Source organism: Pocillopora damicornis, chromosome 10 (genome assembly GCF_964200805.1).
Source record: "Pocillopora damicornis chromosome 10, jaPocDami1.2, whole genome shotgun sequence".
NCBI lineage: Eukaryota > Metazoa > Cnidaria > Anthozoa > Scleractinia > Pocilloporidae > Pocillopora > Pocillopora damicornis.
The window spans coordinates 22,226,186-22,243,806 of NC_142679.1; the positions used below are offsets into that span (position 1 = coordinate 22,226,186).

At 37.3% G+C, this 17,621-nt stretch overlaps 3 protein-coding genes across 3 annotated transcripts in view; 2 read left to right on the top strand and 1 right to left on the bottom strand.

The window, feature by feature from the left end:
• Positions 1 to 17,621, bottom strand: part of LOC113671443 (tRNA-dihydrouridine(16/17) synthase [NAD(P)(+)]-like) — a 28,204-nt gene that overhangs the window by 1,633 nt on the left and 8,950 nt on the right. Inside the window, exons 8-11 of the mRNA XM_027187640.2 lie at positions 913 to 1,009; positions 497 to 567; positions 202 to 326; positions 15 to 58 (exon numbers count right to left, since the gene is read on the bottom strand). Of these exons, the coding sequence (XP_027043441.2) occupies positions 15 to 58; positions 202 to 326; positions 497 to 567; positions 913 to 1,009 (337 nt within the window). The remainder of the gene's footprint in view (positions 1 to 14; positions 59 to 201; positions 327 to 496; positions 568 to 912; positions 1,010 to 17,621) is intronic.
• Positions 2,412 to 5,718, top strand: LOC113671446 (uncharacterized). The gene is made up of 2 exons (XM_027187643.2): positions 2,412 to 2,635; positions 4,409 to 5,718. The coding sequence occupies exons 1-2, from the start codon at positions 2,581 to 2,583 to the stop codon at positions 4,765 to 4,767; spliced, it is 414 nt and encodes a 137-aa protein (XP_027043444.2). The 5' UTR covers positions 2,412 to 2,580; the 3' UTR covers positions 4,768 to 5,718.
• On the top strand, positions 6,074 to 17,307 carry LOC113671444 (uncharacterized). The gene is made up of 3 exons (XM_027187641.2): positions 6,074 to 6,713; positions 8,643 to 8,971; positions 15,303 to 17,307. Exons 1-3 carry the CDS (start codon positions 6,584 to 6,586, stop codon positions 15,387 to 15,389), a joined length of 546 nt encoding a protein of 181 aa, XP_027043442.2. The 5' UTR covers positions 6,074 to 6,583; the 3' UTR covers positions 15,390 to 17,307.

The window sequence follows — 17,621 nt, forward strand, 5'->3', positions numbered from 1 at the left end:
ACTGTGACACCTACCTTTGGATTTACTTCACACTTTGCACAGATGTCCCACGTTCGTTCTGTTGACAAATGGTATATCAATTAAGAATTCCAACAATAAAATTATACATTTAAGATACAGAGACTATGCATCAAAACCAGTTAAAAAAGAAACAAAAAAAAACATCAAAAAAAAAAAACAAATAAAGCAAAGTCAAATTACCTCTTCGCGCTTTAACTTTCTGTTTCTTCAACGCTTTTCTCATCTCCCGCAGCTTTGCCACCTCTTTACTTCTTTCCTCTTCTTCTTTCACCTGGTCGAGTGTTCGTTTGACTGAGGTATTTGATCTGCAATTGTGAGATAAATGAGTGCGCTCTGTGAGTAACTTTTTGGCTCCATGAGACTGCATGTGAAATACAGTGACCGGATTTTACACTCTTTTCGGAGACTGAACCACCTTTGACTTCAAGCCTAAGATCGCTCCACTGGAAAACGTCCGCTTGAACTAGGTTCTTACCTGATATATGGTTGACACCGCCAATAGGGAATCTCTGAGGAATCTGGCTCGCCATTTTCTTCAATGTCTCTCTGAAACCAGTGATAACAAGCATCACTGTAGCTTTTATCAATACCAAGCCTATTTAGCAGAGGGATTGTGACTTTTAATTACTTAAAGAAGTTTTATTCGAGATGGATCAAAACAATGAGACAAAACGTTTCGTTACAGCAATTCTTTATAGCGACATTCAATCGATCAGCCATAAATTCATAATCTAAAATTTCACCCAACGATATTGGGTTTCTTCATCCTGCGTTTCGTCTTTCTTTCTAATTGATTTCAAAACTGCTCAATTAACCGAAAATAAAGTCTAATTTCTGCAGTAACATCGTGAGGTTCAAAAATTGTTGACAAAACAAAGTAAAATTACAAACCTGTACCCTCTCTTTTAACGTCTGACAAACTTCCTTCATGACCTCAATTGACTTGGCTGTTCCCAGAATGTCGCGCATGTCATGATTTCTATCCAGGCTAGTCAAAAAACAACATTTTCACAACCGTAATGCAAAACGCTCCTCCTAAATTTGTCACCAATGATTAATAAACTTTATGTTGTGACTAAAATTCATAATTAAAGATTTTTTTTGACATCTCTTTTCCTCAACAACTTGATTCGAGAATACAGATACTACTTTGTGGCCACAGTGGGTTTAATTTAACAATTGAGAAAAAATTCCCTTTCAGTATCAGGCGCGCAAACATTACGTGACATCCTCGTAAATTTAGGAAATCGGGAAATTAGGAAATCACAGAAAGTACCACGTCAAATGTTTACACTTTTCAGGAAGACGTTGGTAAAAAGAAAATGATTCGTTTCAAACTTGTTACTTTTTCACTCTTACAATAATCAAGATAAAATCCTCCTAAGCTATTATCATGAGATTCAAGTCATTTGCACATTTTTCTGGATCACATTGCACTCTTAGTAACAATGAAGGTTCTTGAATAACTTTACCAATAGCTATGAATCGCCTCACTTCATAAGCCAAGGGTAAACTTTACATTTTGATTTGAAACCCGACAATAAAGCACAATTGTGTAATAAAAATGCGAAAAGCTGCGCAAAAAATTGTACACCAAAATAAGTAGTGACCAAACGTAAAAACAGACGGTTTAACTTGTCAGAGGAACGCTCGCGTGAAACACGTTTGATAATTTTTGATGTTTTCAAATTTTATGTAAAGTTAAGGATAAATAATATTGACTTTAATCTTTGCAGCTACTTGAATACATTTTAAGATCAATTCTTTGATACAAGCTGTGTTCCTAAAATACACAAAGCGGATACACTGCTGTGAATAAAGTGCAACACTTGGTGACATGAATGTCTTTTCCGTGTATTTGCTGAGCAAAAAAATATTAAATGAAAAATGTGTGGGTGTATCTGTCAGACACCCAACGACTTGCTAAACAACCAGAACAACTACGAATGGTTTTAGCGGTCACCTTAGAGCAGAGGGCACCAGCAGACTTTCTTGGATTAGCAAAATCCCTTGAAACTTTTTATACACCTTTTTTTTAAGTGCGTGCATGAGCTGGAGACGAACAAAAACGACCTAATACAAAAAACAAACATTTGCCCTCTTGCAAAAGTTAATCCTTTGAGGCAAACATTCCCTGCCTTCCCCTCAGACAATAACAATGACATGCAAATATGCACTCTTACTTGGCGACCGAATTTAAATTTTACAAAATCAATATCAGAGGAAAAAAGAACGACTGACTGAAAAATCCTCTTTTAGAAAAAAAACTTCACAAAATAAGAAATTTAAGATTATTAAACAAACTCCCCATTACACTTTGTAATTTTCAGCCGTCATTTTCGAACACACGTCGCGATGATCTCTTGTTCCCGAAAGTAAACCTAATACACGACACAGTCACGCTTTAATTCTCGCGCACGCAGTTCGTGTCACGAGATCTTGCTACTAATAGATCGTTCTAACATTACAAGTCACATTTCGACTGGAATACAAAAAGCTAACACTACAAAAGGATCTGACGAAGAAAGCTGCTAGCTCTTCAATCCTGAGAGCGGAAGAATGCGCTCGAATTTTCTTCGCTACGCGTCGTTTGTCTTAGTTCTACTGACAAAGGGTAAGTAAGATGTTTTGTTTTGTTTACATGAAAATGGTGTAGAGGCCACAGTGAAGACGCCACAGCGAAGAAGTCCAAGTCACGAAATGTCCGTATTTAATTTGTTGCAAAGACGAAAGTTTTCTTTTAAGAAGTTGCAGAATAGTCAATTGTCTTTGTATCCGAGGCCAATTTCTTTTAAATTTCTTTGTTACACTCTAAGCTGACATTGAAATCTGCTAACAGCTAATAAAAACCATAGCAAACAATCGATGCAAACAAATAAATTAGTTCTTGCTTTCGAGCACACGGTATCAAATGAAATGAAAACATGCGAAATATACGAACAATCTGTGCAAAACCTCTGCGTTACAAATCAGCGCCAATGGGCAAAGATATTTCCTTCGCAGATTTAAGGATTGTAAACAATCACTTTGAATGCAATCGCTTTGAAAGGCCACCATTCAAACTCAAATTATATTAGAGACTTTGAAAAAAGTCACCACAATGATATATTAATTGGTTTGGGAGCTTCTCGGCTTATTCTGTGTGAAAGCAACGAAATAAGAGAAGTTTCCACCATTTAATTGCTAAAATATTTCGCAACATTCAGTGCAGTCAACTGAACAATTCAAATTGGTCTAATTAACACAATAGAGTAAGGGAGCTTTAGTTTACACTCCGACCAAAATAATATCATTATTGTCCTTCAGTTTACTTTTCTTTTCTTTTTTAAAAAAACTTCCGATTTAGGAAAGTTACCCGAAGGTTCCTCTGGAGATTCGTTTAATTAGTTATACTGTGTCACAAGTTATGCAAATCACTGAGAATGACCTTTGAAATTGCGACACAGATGTGATTCAATGTCACAAGTGATTTTACGCTAACGGGGATTGAAGGAAAGGTGCATGGCGAAACATGTGCACTATAAAAACCTGTTTTCCACAGTTAGTTTATATTTCAAAATATTTTCATTTGTAACTTAACATTCACAGCGGTGAAATTTGTGCCAGCGGGAGCACAATACATATGCTGCTTTACAAATGCGGCGTTGTTTGTTGTTGTTTTTTTTTTCACAGAGTCACACAAAGACCTTCACAAATGGTTTTTGTGTCACCCGACAGGGTAGGTTCTATTCTGTGAAGCATCAGAAACGCCAAGAAACAAAGTGCAAATACACATATTGTCTGCCCATTCTGATGCATTCATTTTCCGCTCCTCTTCTTTTCTCTCTTAAGAGAAACACAAAAAACTTGGCAAAAAGAAAAAACATTCATGTTGTATTTGCATTCCATCAATCAATTGTACTATAAAATATCCGTAAGAAGCCAAACCTAAAACTATACAAAATTACGAGAACAACACCTGGTACTCGAGGTTTTTCATACTGCACAAAGAAAAGCTGTAGGGCCTATGGTTTAAAGGAGCTGATGCACTGTAACTTCCTGCTGAGGGGCAACCATAAATAAAAGATTCGGACCAAACGAGAAAAAGGAAAAATGTCAGTCTGACTGGGATTTTAAAAGCCCAGACAGATCTCCTCTTTCACAAAGACGAGAAGATATGTTCTTACTAAACTAAGCTTTTGTTGCAGACGTCAGACAAGAACCGAATGACACGACAGTCTAATCCAGTGAGAATATCGATGACAATCACTTTATTTTTAGTTAGTGAAAATAACAGATTGCGTGACAACAGTTGCAAACTCGTTCCAAGGACTTATCCCTTCAAAAATCCTGAAAACGAGATTGCTCCGGTAGGAAATTTATCAGCGTTTCCTTATTCCTTTTTCAGTGCCTCGTTGCAGTGAGGCCCTCAGATGTTATGCGTGTGTATCTAACATATCTTGGGAGGAATGCAATGCGAAAATGGAACTCATAGATTGTCCTGATGGGCACGACGAAGTTTGCATCAAAGAACATCTAGTGCGTTACAAGGAACTCACTGGAGATGAATACGAGGAACTTTTTTCCAGAACTTGTGGTACGGCAGATTTGTGCACAAACAAAAACTGCGAAAAATATGGAGCGCGGTGCGACCCTAAATGCTGTCATGAGGATCTATGCAATACAGCTAGCACGGAACTATCAACTCGAACAATGTTGGTGACGAGACTGATGTTCGTGAATTTAATCGCCATATTTCTTTCATGAAACCACTCCAACGAATATATCACCTATTTAATCCTTTAAAGGAGACTGGGGCATTTTACCCGTAGGGAATAAATTTTCATTTGTAAATGGTCATAGCGGGTACGTCGCGGATCACTCAACTTAAAGACGTAGGTGTAAAGTTTTAAAACGACTCGCAATTCTGTACTAATGTCACTGCATATTGCCACTTCTTAAGACCTGTCAGGCTTTAATCACCGACAAAACATATACCGCTAAGTATTCTTTATCAGGTCCGCGAGAAGTGTCATACCACCTCCAACGTTTAAGTCATCTTTTTCAAGAGACTCCGTTTCTATGTCAACGAAAGTCCTAAGCTGTTAACGCAATACACCGTTTCCAGAGAGAAACGGTCACAGGTTTGCTAAAAGCGCCTCAACTCCCATGCGTTTTTAACTTGATTCCCAGTACTTTTCAAAATTAAGTATCATTGTTGACCTATTCAGCAAAGTAGAGGGGAACATGAAAAGAAGAAAAACTCCCCAGTTGATTACCTCAACGAAGAAACTGGAAAGAGTGCACAACGATGATTCAAAATGCCTGTCATTGACATTATCATACCCAGTAGCGGTGCAGTAAATGCTGTCACTCAGATTAGAAGCAAAAGTGGTGATCTGGATGAGGAAAAGTGCCAAGGCAATAAAAAAAATTCAAAGACAGGTTTCCAACAGGAAGAAAACTATGTCCGGAAAGCCACAGGTTGAGGGTCATTTCTTTTTTTTTTTTTTAATTTCTGAGAGAAACTTTTCATATGAAGATTGTTTTAGCCTCCAAATTTAACAACAATTAATTTGAATCATGCATGCAAATAGTCTCTCGTCAAAAGAACCCGGAAATAGTCCAGCTTACGTTCTGTCCTAATCATAAAACACACCGAAAGTGAACGAAACTTTACCATAAACCAACAAACTATCAATAAAATGGATATAACCTCGTTAATCTGTTCTTAACCCATATGCAATAGCTTTATTTAAACAAGATGTGAACACAGGAATCCAGATGGACAGAAGAAATCAACGAGGAAAGTGATTATTTACTAACATAAATTAAAAGAAATATTTAGAAAGAAAATAGTTTACGGAACAGATAAAAGCTTCCAAAACAATCCCTAGTTGGTCCAGATCCAACTGACGTCAAAATACATGGATCAAAACTCAACATAATTGACATAAGGAAAGTTTTTTGGGAACCAAGAGCACGAATAAGTATCGTGCAGTTATCCCTCACAGTTTCGTTATCTATCGTCTGTGCTGAGCACCTTTTCGTACCATTGTTCACTAAAAACGGAAAACCACACTCTTTTGCAAAAACCGAGTAAACCCTTCTTTGGTCCACCGTTGGTGCTGCTCAAGAATGGTGCACAGAGGAACGTGAGTATGCACACTGATCACCATGTTGTCTTCTATGTGACGTTAGGAAATGGTAATAAGCTTTCAACTTGAGGTAGTTGGCTCAAGTATAGGTTACTAAAAGCAAGTATAAGCAAAGTTACTGAGGCATAAAAAGCGTGCTTTGTACGCCATTAGTCATCCAGCAAGACCCCACAATTATGTACAACACATCGGTGAAGTTTGTTAAAAACTTGGCTTAAGAAATGAAACCCTCGTTATAAAATGCTAATTTTATAATAATTAGGATGTTTATCCAACCATACGGGCACGTGACCTTGAAGACTGTCTGTCATGTAAGACCTCAAACAAGATATGTCAATCGCTACGTTGTGCACTGAGCTTCGCGGAAATGTGGCTGTCACATCAGTGCCTGTCAGGGCTCGAAACCGGTTTAAATATCTTCGCAGATGGAAATTTCGAGGCAATTGTATTCTGGAGGCTGGCATTTAAGTTGTCGACCGGGGATAACTTGGCTGTTTGCGAAAATGAAGCTTGAGAAGATATACTCCTTGTCAATATTGCTACTGATGTTTGTGGGTAAGCGACGAGCTCTTTTTTGATTTAACGTGCAGATTTATGAAAGCTGTAGTGATGACTCAATTTTCATCTTTTTTCTCAATCTATTCTACTTATTTGAGGAATGGTCGAGAGAAGAAAACATTATCTGCAATAATTCAACTGAATCGCTTCAAATAAATTCTAATGGCGGAAAAAATCAACGGAATTCAACAGTTCCGGTTTAATTCCTCGTAGATAAAACTGAAGAGTGTAAAAGATGAAACCAACGAGTCACTCCTATTTCTTGCTCGCTGTTCCTCAAAGTATAATTTACTGCAGTCAGTTAGTAACTTGTTGCGAATGTAGTAGTTACCAAACAATAATAGTTGCTAGACCACATCATTAAAAGGCTGATAATTCTTACATCAACAACAACTTGCGCTTTAATAAGCAATTCTACTTTCAAGGAAATTTGTTTCAGAGTAAGAATTAGAAAACCAGTTTAAACGGCCTCAAAGGTTACCACAAAATCAATGCAATAATCTCTTAAACAAGAACTTGGATGGATTTGCGTAGGTTTATCGTTCTCAGATGACGAATGATTTGAAGGAAATCTAATATATAAATTCGTATACAATTCATATATTCATTTCAGAAATGAAATTTCAAACCGCCACGTTCTCAAGCTCTGCATTCTTGAAAGGAAAAGTAATGTTGGGTGAAGAAATCTGCTCAGAAAAAAAAATTGATACAAGAAGAAATTTCTACATAAAAATTTCTTTTATACAATTCTATACTCCGTATTGCACGACTGAGAAATAATTCCTTATATCTACTTCCTGCAGTTACTAAAAACTAGAAATGAACTCGATATGAAGTTTCAGACCAAATGCAAAGATCGACTGTTTTAATAAATGTTACAAATAAGATATTAGGAAATATACAGGAAGTCCCGCCTGGGGTTAGGAACCTTGAACACTTTCGCCTGTTGTATGGCAAAGCTTTCTTAGTTAATTGTTGCAATCTTGATGAACGTCGGTTTTAGCAATTTGACACCTATCGACTCATATTTTTACTCAAAGAATTCGAAAAACGTCGACATAATCTAAGTTGGATCTTCTTCCGCTTTCATACTTGTTTAATAACGCCTGCACGAAATTAGACCATGCCTCAGGGAAGGGGCCCATAAAGAACCGTCTCACACTGAAGCAACCTAAACTTGCCATTGAAAACCAAGTACGTGATGATTAAGACAGATGCTGTTTTACGGTATTACCATCAGGTTATGTTTGCTTTTCAAGATAATTTCGAAGAGAATCGGATTTCCGAAAAAAGTGGCACGGAAGCAATTTAGTGACATAACACGCAACCGGACGTAATTTGTTCTATGATTCTCAGTGCAATTTCTCTAAAACTCCTTACTGTACAATGATTAACTAAAACAAATCTATGAAACTGGTCTGAGATTGTCGTCATATGGACACAGTTTGAGAAATTTAAGACTCATCTGATTCATGACTAGCCGCCAACGACCTTACCAGTTTCCTCCCGGTAAATCAGGGAAATATCCAGCCTCGCTATTTGCGAACGAGATCTCGAGGAGCACACGAGCCTTGAATCTCTCGTGAACATATCAGTATTATACTTATGAAAGAGTTGTGAAGACAATAGAAACTGAGCTGGCACTGTTGAGTGGAGTCATATCGAGACAACCTCTTAGTGGAACTTTCACTCGAATAATTAATAAGAACGCTATTGTTAAAAGTGTAGACCGGGCTGAAAAGGCTGCTCGTCAAATTAAAAGGAGTTTTCTTAAAAACGAAAACACTACAAACATTGTTATTACTTTCGAAAACTATTGTAGGTCCCTCAACCGGAATGCGGTTAAAATAATTTGTGTTCTTTGTCTACGTACCCCTTTGTTTGAGTTCCGCATAGCTTCATTTCTTTGTTAATTATCATTTTCAGTTCCCTGTGTTGGTGCGGATCTCAAATGCTACCTTTGTTTATCGTATAAATCTTGGGAGGACTGTAAAAAGACTGAAAACCTTGTCGATTGTACACCTGGTCACGATGAAGTCTGCATTACGCAACATAAAGTGACAAAGGATGACAGCTCAAACAAAGGATACAAAGAAGCTTTTATAAAAATGTGCGGTCAAGCAAGACTGTGCGCTGTCAAAGATTGCGAGAAGCGTAGTACAAGTTGCCAAATTGACTGTTGTCATCGCGACGGCTGTAACACCGCAACAAAACGAGCGGCTGATATGACGAACACATTGCTGGGAGGTGTGCTGGTAATTTTGATTTGTCTTCTACAGTTGAATTGTGTTCTCTAAGTGCTAGGCGTTTTCAAGCACCTTTAAGAAAAATAGGAGATTTTTAAACACGAACAAACACAACCAGTCCGCAATACTAGGAAAAAAAGTTCAATTTGATTTTCACTTACACGGGTATCACCGCGTTTGACCCGCACTGCCTAAGAGATAAGTCCCACTGGATTTGTACCAAAACGGGTCTGCGACCCACGATGATACGGGATGAGTCCCAATTGACTTGCTACAAAACGGAACTATGACCCGCAATGAGACGGGTTTAGTCCCGATTGACTTGTGCCAAAACGGGTCTGTGACCTAGAACGACACGGGATAAGTCCCGAATTACTTAGTAACAAAACGGGTTTGTGACCTGAAATGATACGGGATAAGTCCCGAATTGCCATGCATGTGCTCCAAACAACACTTACAGTGATCATGCGTAACCGGAACTGATACACTTCACGGATAACTATGCCAGCAACTCTGTGGATTGGCTGGGAAAATGTCATTTAAAATTTGAAAAAATTGTACATTTTCAACAGCAATTCATCTGATTACATAAGCTTCATTGACTCGAATCAAAATCATCCATCTCATTTTTCGACTGAGTGGCTAAATTTTTTGTGAAGAGATATCTTTACATTTCTTATCTTTTGTGAAATTTTTATTCAATAAAGGGAAACTGTATACCTCAAAATAAAACATGTACAATAGACATTGAGGGAAACTTAACATGGCCAAAATGCCTTTTCATGAGCAATAAAATAAAACAAATCGACGGTTTAATTTGTACCGAATTAAGAGAAAGGCAGCGCAATTAGTCTACAGCTAAATTCATTTCAAGTTGACCGGTTAATTACAAATGGTCTACACATATACAAATACATATTATATACATATACATATTCATCGGTACTTCACTTTCTGCTTGGGTGTCATTCAAGAAAGCAAATAATCCAGAGATTAAAAAAACAAGTCTAAATTGGAAGCTTCTTTTGTTTTTATAAATAGAACCTGAAAAAGAAATCAGTGTAAGAGTTTCCCAAATAACTGAAAATAACAAAAGAAGAGGCGTAGTTTTCCCATTTTTTGGTCATGTGTCAGTCCAGCGCACGCACGTTCAAGTATGAGCCCAACAAAATAGACATCTGTTTTTCAGTATTAAATAAATAAAGAAACACATACATTGACGTTCGTATTTCCGCCGAAATTAAATAGCTAACAGGTCTAACATGGCGTCAGCTATTCCATTTCAATTATGAAAATGAAACACACGTCAAGGAATGATTAACTATTGAAACTGAAAATTTGAATTTCACTGGATTTTTCATCATCATCTAGAGAGCAGTAAATTCATCCAACAGAGCCTTGGCCTGAAAATAAGTCTCTAAATGCTGTTGGCTATTTGAGAATAAAGAAGTTTTTAAGCGGCAATTGTCCAAGCACAGGCTTACCAACCTTCGAATTGTGTTGACACGTAAGACAACTTACAAGGATATGAAGATATGAAAGACGGTTTTGAATTAAAAGCTATGAAAATTCTTTTTCACGAGGTCTTGGAAAAGTGGCCTTAAATGATAACACGCAGACGTGTACTGATTTGCCATCTTCTCCTTTTTAAACAGTTTCTTCTGAAGCGCTCTCAACCCTCCACATTGACTTATGAATTCAGCGATAGAGTGATCCCGTAAGAGGACGTTAAAAGAGGCAAAAAAAAAACCCCACACGTCAGTATCTTAATAATTCATTCCACTAAGTGAGATTTTCACACCTATAGGCATTGCAAATTTTATCATTCTCTTCCACAATCAGAACATATACACATTTCGTTTAACCGGCTCAGGAGTCTTTCCGACGTGCCATTGGATGGTATGCCTGTGGTCCATGCTTAATTCTGTCTGTCAATAATACTAAAACAAATAAAAGCTGTGCGGACAAAAAGGGTCTTACAAAGCAATATAACACAGTAACACCATTAAGTAACACGGTGACGCAGATCAAGTGACAAAGACGGCGCCTTAACAATTTCACGGTATACATCAACGAAACATGAGAGACATGCATGGGTCTGTGATGAAGTTGTGGAGGAGAACGCTTCTCCTTGCTTTCCTGCTTGCAAACTGTACATCGAAGCAAGGTATTACTTTATTGCCATTTATTTAATTCATTTTCATTATCTATATAATGTTGTGGCCTCAATATAGAAACTTATCTCAAGATTCAGATCCTCGTTCACAAAACCTATATATCACACTGGAGTTTGACACATAATCTACTTCGGAAACTTTAACTGATCAACTGGTTATCGGGACAAATGTTTAAAAAAAATATGATGCGTTCAAGTCATTTCTAACTGACTGAAACCTTTCAGTTGTTAATTTCTGTTTCAAGCAATTGTCTTCGGAGTCGAGTTTTCCGGTTTCCTCTTTAAAAAAAATCCAAATCGTACTTGCCTTAAGGCTCAAATTTTTATTCATAAACTAAAAGGCACGATCACTAAAAATGATCAGTGTCCAGGATTACCTTTCACTTTCTAACATAATATACCAACTACGCTAAGTTCTCCTGTCGATGGAAATCATCACGAGAAAGGTGAAATACAACACCTGAAAACTTATATGTAAAAACTTTATCGCACTAATCTTTTTAATTAAAACGATCTGAAATGACGGCATTATACTTGATATAGAAATGCATATGAAAAGTCTTTTTTCTAGATTTTAATGAAATTCAAGAAACCCCGCTTTGCGATATTTGACACAATCATATCCAAACACAGAAGCTTAAAACAACTGCGGTAGCTCTCAAGAAGAAATTATCTCTTGACGTTTGAGGCGACACTGACATCCCCGCAATTTCCCTGCTATTTTGATAAAATAAACATTGTCATCTCTGCCAACTTTCCCAAAACGTTATCAAAGGTGGATTTTTGCAATGACCAATTCGGCAATCCAACTAAATTGAACAATCAGCGAAAATATCGCGGATTGCGACGCAGTATTTTAAAAGATGTCTTTTTCTCTTCAACCCTTTCATTCCCAAGATCTGCTTGTTAATTCTCCCCTCTAGCTGCTACACATTTCCTTGTAAATTAGTGACGAGAATTTGGTGTTAGATCAAGGTAACAAATTCTGCCCGACACATTTGAGTTTTCTCATTACCTGTTTGCTGGATAGTGCATGTGTATTATAGGGGGAAGATACTAGTTAATCACTTCTGGGAGTTAAAAGGTTCACTCGGAAAATAAAAATTGGAAACAGCTGAGAGTGAATCGGAGCCGCCAGGCTAATATTTACATTCAAGAGACGTGAAACAAACAGAAACGCGACAGACCAACTTGGAATTTGATTCGTAGTCATAGCAATTTCATCTTGATTACTGACAAAATTTTCGCCGTTATTGAAAATACTTAGCGTGATGTTTCCGTACTAACAGTTACTAGACCGACAAAGATGAAATTAGACAAGTCCTTGTTTCGAAAGTTTTAGCTTTAATGTCAAGATAAAACATCAATTCAATGATCGTTAAGCACCTGATCCGGTTGAAAATAAATGACACCGTATACGCAAAACTATATGCAAATCAACTTTCCGACACCGAAAGCTTACATCAGTGAAGCTTGTACATACCATCAACGAGTTTTTCGAGCACAGTTGATGGTCTTTCGGTTCGCGAAATTTCCTAGGACCGAGTTCACGTGAAATGTTCACGACAAATGTCAACATCTTGAAGATTTGATATAAGGGACTCTGCTGCAGTGACTCAGTTGCCAGTCATCTCTTTTTTTGGTCGTTTTTATCGGCAGAAAACAGATCAAACATGTCAAAGTCACTGACCCACTGACTATAACGATTAGAAAAGCCTTTATTGACTTAAGATAAAAATTACGAAGATAACGGCGATTGTTTTTCATGTTTAAGCAATAAAAAGGGAGATAGGCCAAGTACGGCTTTGACTATTTTGATAGAATTAAAAGAAATAAAAAATAAACTACATTTTCGAAAGAAAAAACGAGCTTACAACGATGAAAATTTATAACTTCAGTCCCCGCTCCTTTGGAAAAAGGAAAAAAAAGCACAAATACTTTTTGTTACGTCTACGGAGGTAAAATAATCAACACAGTCCCAGAAATTTGGAATCAATTCGTCACTAAACCGGAAGCATCCGTTTAAAGTTTCCTACGAATTTTTAGTAATAGTAATATGGCTGAGTGGTGTCCAATTATTCTTTAATAATACGATTGATAACAAAATCGGACGACCGTGCAGCGGGAGTCCGATTTGCTTATCACGAGTATGATTACAGACCGAATTGGACGACAGGAAGTCTTATTACCAGTTAATCATAAAAATTACAATTTCCGAGAGAGGAAGAATAGCCAAGTTATGAAAGAAAGAAAGGAAAATTTGCATTCAAAGACTGACAAAGTCCGATCGCCGGGTTGATTTAAACTACAACTTCAAATGTGTTTGGTTGATAAAAACTAAAACTTTGGATGAGATTGGCTTATTGGAAGGTCCGATAAGCAACTGTCCAAACACAAAAAAAAACGTGTCTTTTGACCATCACATAAGTTCCAAAAAATACATTTTTTCGTTTCCATACAACCTCGACTACACGCTTTAAATAAACAGAAGGGAACTCAAATCTTATTTCTCATTTAAACAACAGAGCGATGTTCGGTTTAATGACCCCCTTTTAAAAGGAAGGAAGAGTAAATAAATGTTAGAACGTCAATAAATACCTTTTGTTTTCCGCCTTGAACATGACTAACTCCCTTCTATAAAGACAACTCGCACTTGATGCGTCGCATATCATACTTTATCCTTACTAAGACTGTAAATAAAGTTTCATCCACAAAAATGCTTTTAATTTCCTTGTGAGGTATAAAGAACTTACCAATTGCCTTTTAAAATAATCATTTCGTTATTAATTCCGGTTCCCAATGAGAAGTCTTTTAACTGTTTCCAGTGGTCTCTTCTTAAAAGCTCAGAAGTACTTTTGTATTGTTTTTTTGCACGGTTTTCTAGACCTTCGTTTTGTTTATTGCTAATTTTTTGGTATACCTTTTCTTCATTTTGCGTGATTCGTAAAGATTAACAATGCTGCAGGTGGTTCACCCTCGATGGCTGACTCGGAAAATACTCGAACACTTCAAATTTCTTGTCACTGAATAAATTAGTGACTTAACCGCCACCTGTCTCTTACAGGTTTTTAACTTGTTATGAAGAACTAAGACGCATATTGAACGTAATAAAGCTGTCAGCAAGGAAAATCAAGTTCAAAAAAAATAATTCACCTCTACAAAATTTCACCATCGAACGAAGATCAAGCTTGTTTTTTTGAAAAAGTTATGTAATGTTATGCGCTTGCTTCCTCTCATGTCGGCGATCGGTACGTAAGGGCATGTTTACTTCAGTCGTTGATTTTCTTTCATTAATTTTTTCATTAGCTTAAGTGCTTCCGCCTAGAAGAACGAAAATTAATTCTATATTTTCCATACTTTTTTCATTTTATTTTTTCATCAAAACAAAATTTTAACAGTTGCTGTTGCTGTCTGATACCCGGGGATTAAAGAGAAGGAAGACTTGTCAGACTGATGCTATATGGTAGCTGATGAGCAAGTCTGATTTCCCCATAAAACTGCATATCCTTTAAATTACGTGGGATGCGAAAAGCCCCTGAAGGAAAGTACCAAAATTTGGAGCTGCTTTGTTTGCAAAGAAATCGCATTAAGCCCGTCCTTTCTCCTGCTGGTGTTCACGTGATTTACAGGAGCACACGCATGCTTTTTGAACCCAAACTGCAAATGCACCGAATTTCACTGATAACAACCCGTGTGAGAACACTGTTTGAAAACGACTTTGATTGATTCAGTGAAAGATTATGAACGAAGTAAACAAACTCATTATGCTCTTCTGTGGGGTCGGACTAAGCAGGGGGTTTTGCAGTTGCCATGGCGAACAGCCGTTTGTCATTGACAGCATATCGTAAATGAAATTTTGCCTCTCAACTGGCCGAGAGAGTAATAATTCCTAATAACAGTACGTTCGTCTACTAATCTGCTGTGGTTAAAGAAGAGTACAGGATGACAGAAAACAGAAACAAAACCCCATACGTTCGTAAATTTAACACCATCTATATGATGTCTGTCTTGGAAAATTATTACTTTCAAAATGAGGAAATTAAGACAAATATGACTTCTCAGCTCATGACTTTCCCGCGCTCGGGTCCATTGTTCAATCGACTTTTTCTAAATAAAGATGACGACAGAAGCAATCTGACAACTTTTACTCGTCTTCCTTGACAGAAAGGTCGTCACAAACACAAGGACAAAAGCTCCGCTGTTACAAATGTTATTCACCAGAATCATGGAGTAACTGCCGAGAAAATCTAACAGCAGTTGAGTGCACTCGCCAAGGAGACATTTGTTATAAGATTAAGCAAACAAGGTGGGTTAGATCCGAAACAGAAAAACTGGAAGTGAGTTACGCCATGGGTTGCAATGTTCCTGAAACATGTTCAGGCGAGGAATGCAAAGAACAAGAATGGCACTGTGACCTCTCTTGTTGTAACACAGACTTCTGTAACGGAACTGTCCGAATGCCAGGAACCTTGTTTTTTATCATCGCATCCTTGCGTTTCTCATTCGAATTCATAATTTATTTTTAGATTGACAATTTAAAATTCAGTGTCTTGGGTAAACTGGTTTAAAACGGGTATTAGAGCGTATTTCGATTGAATATCATCATAAGTCATGAAAATATCAAAGAGAGCCGATAAGAACTCAAGGCGAAACAGTCAAACCCTCCAAAGTGTTGGAAAATGTGACTCCTGATTTTTTTTTACAACTGATTTGTGGTGGGAAGGGGTGCGCCAGTTTTCTAAACCTATTTCTGAACGTATGGTGCAAACACAAAGCAATCACGGATTGGTTTCAACCCTTGTTTCAAAATTAAAGCGTTCAACCGTGAGACGCGAAATACAAACCGATCACGACTTGATCATGAACGCATTCCGTGCTTAGTCACATGCTTAGTCACGTGCTTAGTCACGTCATGTGTACTTTCCTTGAGGTTTTTTTAATTGCTTTACGCTTTTGTTAACCTACAACCGTTATAGCGGAGCTCGCGGAGCGTAGCCACATTATTATACAAAAAAGTAGTAACCCATCGAACCGAAAAAATTAGGATGTACGACTGTACGACCGTATGACCGACCGTACAAGTCGCTACTTTTTGCATGCGCAGCCAACTGTACCACGGGCACTATCTTATAATCAGTCCTCTACACGGACACGGAGAAGTTGCGAATGAAAATACATTAATATTACCCCGCACTTTATCCATAGTAGGGGCTTTAGTTTTGTTGAAGAGACGTGCGGGAAAAAAAGATGCGAGCTCCGCTTATAGGCTTGCCTAAATCTATATATTACCATGTAAATAAACAGCTATCAAAAAATAGTTAGCCATTCTTTTCAAAAGTTGGGATTTTACTCGTGGCTAAGACTTCGATCAAGATTGGCTTTTTAGGCCCCAGGGGGGATGGGACAGAGCGTTTAGTGCCGATGGCAACCCTTCCAAGAAAAGATTGTTTTCCTGCGAGCAATCAGTGGACAGACTCCGGTGAAAAGGGCCGAGGAGGAACTGGATTCGAGTGAAGCGAGCGGTGGGGAGTGGGGAGGGGTGTGGAGAAAAAAAGCAACGAAAGCAAAACCATTTACGCCAATTTCTCTATTCATTAATGGGAAAGACTAAACTTTAAACATTATGAAAAACGACTGAAAGCTGATCTCGTGGAAAATGACCGGCAAAGTTTAGATTAACATTACTCAAAGGCATTGAGAACAATCAATCCTTAATAAACCCATTTTAGCATGCATTCACTTGATAACAAACATGTTAGGTTTGTTTGAGCGAGTTTTTTTTAGAGACGACAGTCAATACTAATGCATGTCATGTTAGGGAAGATGCAAGAGATTTTTCTCATGGGTAAAAAGAATGAAGGAAATGAGAAAGATAATTTTAAGATAACAGAACCCAGTTTGTATTGGCTGATAAAGATGCACAAATTCATAACGACTACTATCGCATTTCTTATCAGCCTGAAGTTTTTTAATAGAAGATGATTCTGTACATTATCATAAATTTGCAAAAACAATTTTTTTCGGAAAACAAGCACGCAAACCACTCGTTCCCTAATGAGAAATGCCAGTTTATTAAAATATAGAAATTCACATCTATTATATTTCGTCGGAAAAATTGAAGCAAAATGGCGGTTGTAAAAAAAAATTAAAATAAACATTTCATTATTTATGGCGTCCTTTTAGTGTTCTCTTCAAATACGGGAAATATGGAAGCTGTAACTATCTTTAAATGCTCTGGTACAAAATAATTACCAACATTGCTTTGAAAGGTAGGAAGTAAAAGATTTACAGAATAATTTTTCCTGATTTTTTTTAAATAAAATGTGAGTCTCGTTTTTAGGATATTTTCCGACTTACAGAACACAGACAGACAGATAGGAGCGTCGCGAAATAACGTTCGAAGGTGTAATTGAAATTTCAATTAGTGGTGGCTTGGTAAGCAAATACTAATGTCTCTCTCTTAATGGAATTGGCTGAAGATGC

Excerpts from the sequence above, each read along its gene's own strand:
- LOC113671446 (XM_027187643.2), top strand. The coding sequence starts at position 2,581 with ATGCGCTCGAATTTTCTTCGCTACGCGTCGTTTGTCTTAGTTCTACTG. Across the intron at positions 2,636-4,408 it reads CTTAGTTCTACTGACAAAGG|TGCCTCGTTGCAGTGAGGCC; the intron begins GTAAGTAAGATG and ends TTCCTTTTTCAG.
- LOC113671444 (XM_027187641.2), top strand. The coding sequence starts at position 6,584 with ATGGAAATTTCGAGGCAATTGTATTCTGGAGGCTGGCATTTAAGTTGT. Across the intron at positions 6,714-8,642 it reads ATTGCTACTGATGTTTGTGG|TTCCCTGTGTTGGTGCGGAT; the intron begins GTAAGCGACGAG and ends TATCATTTTCAG. Across the intron at positions 8,972-15,302 it reads CATTGCTGGGAGGTGTGCTG|AAAGGTCGTCACAAACACAA; the intron begins GTAATTTTGATT and ends CTTCCTTGACAG.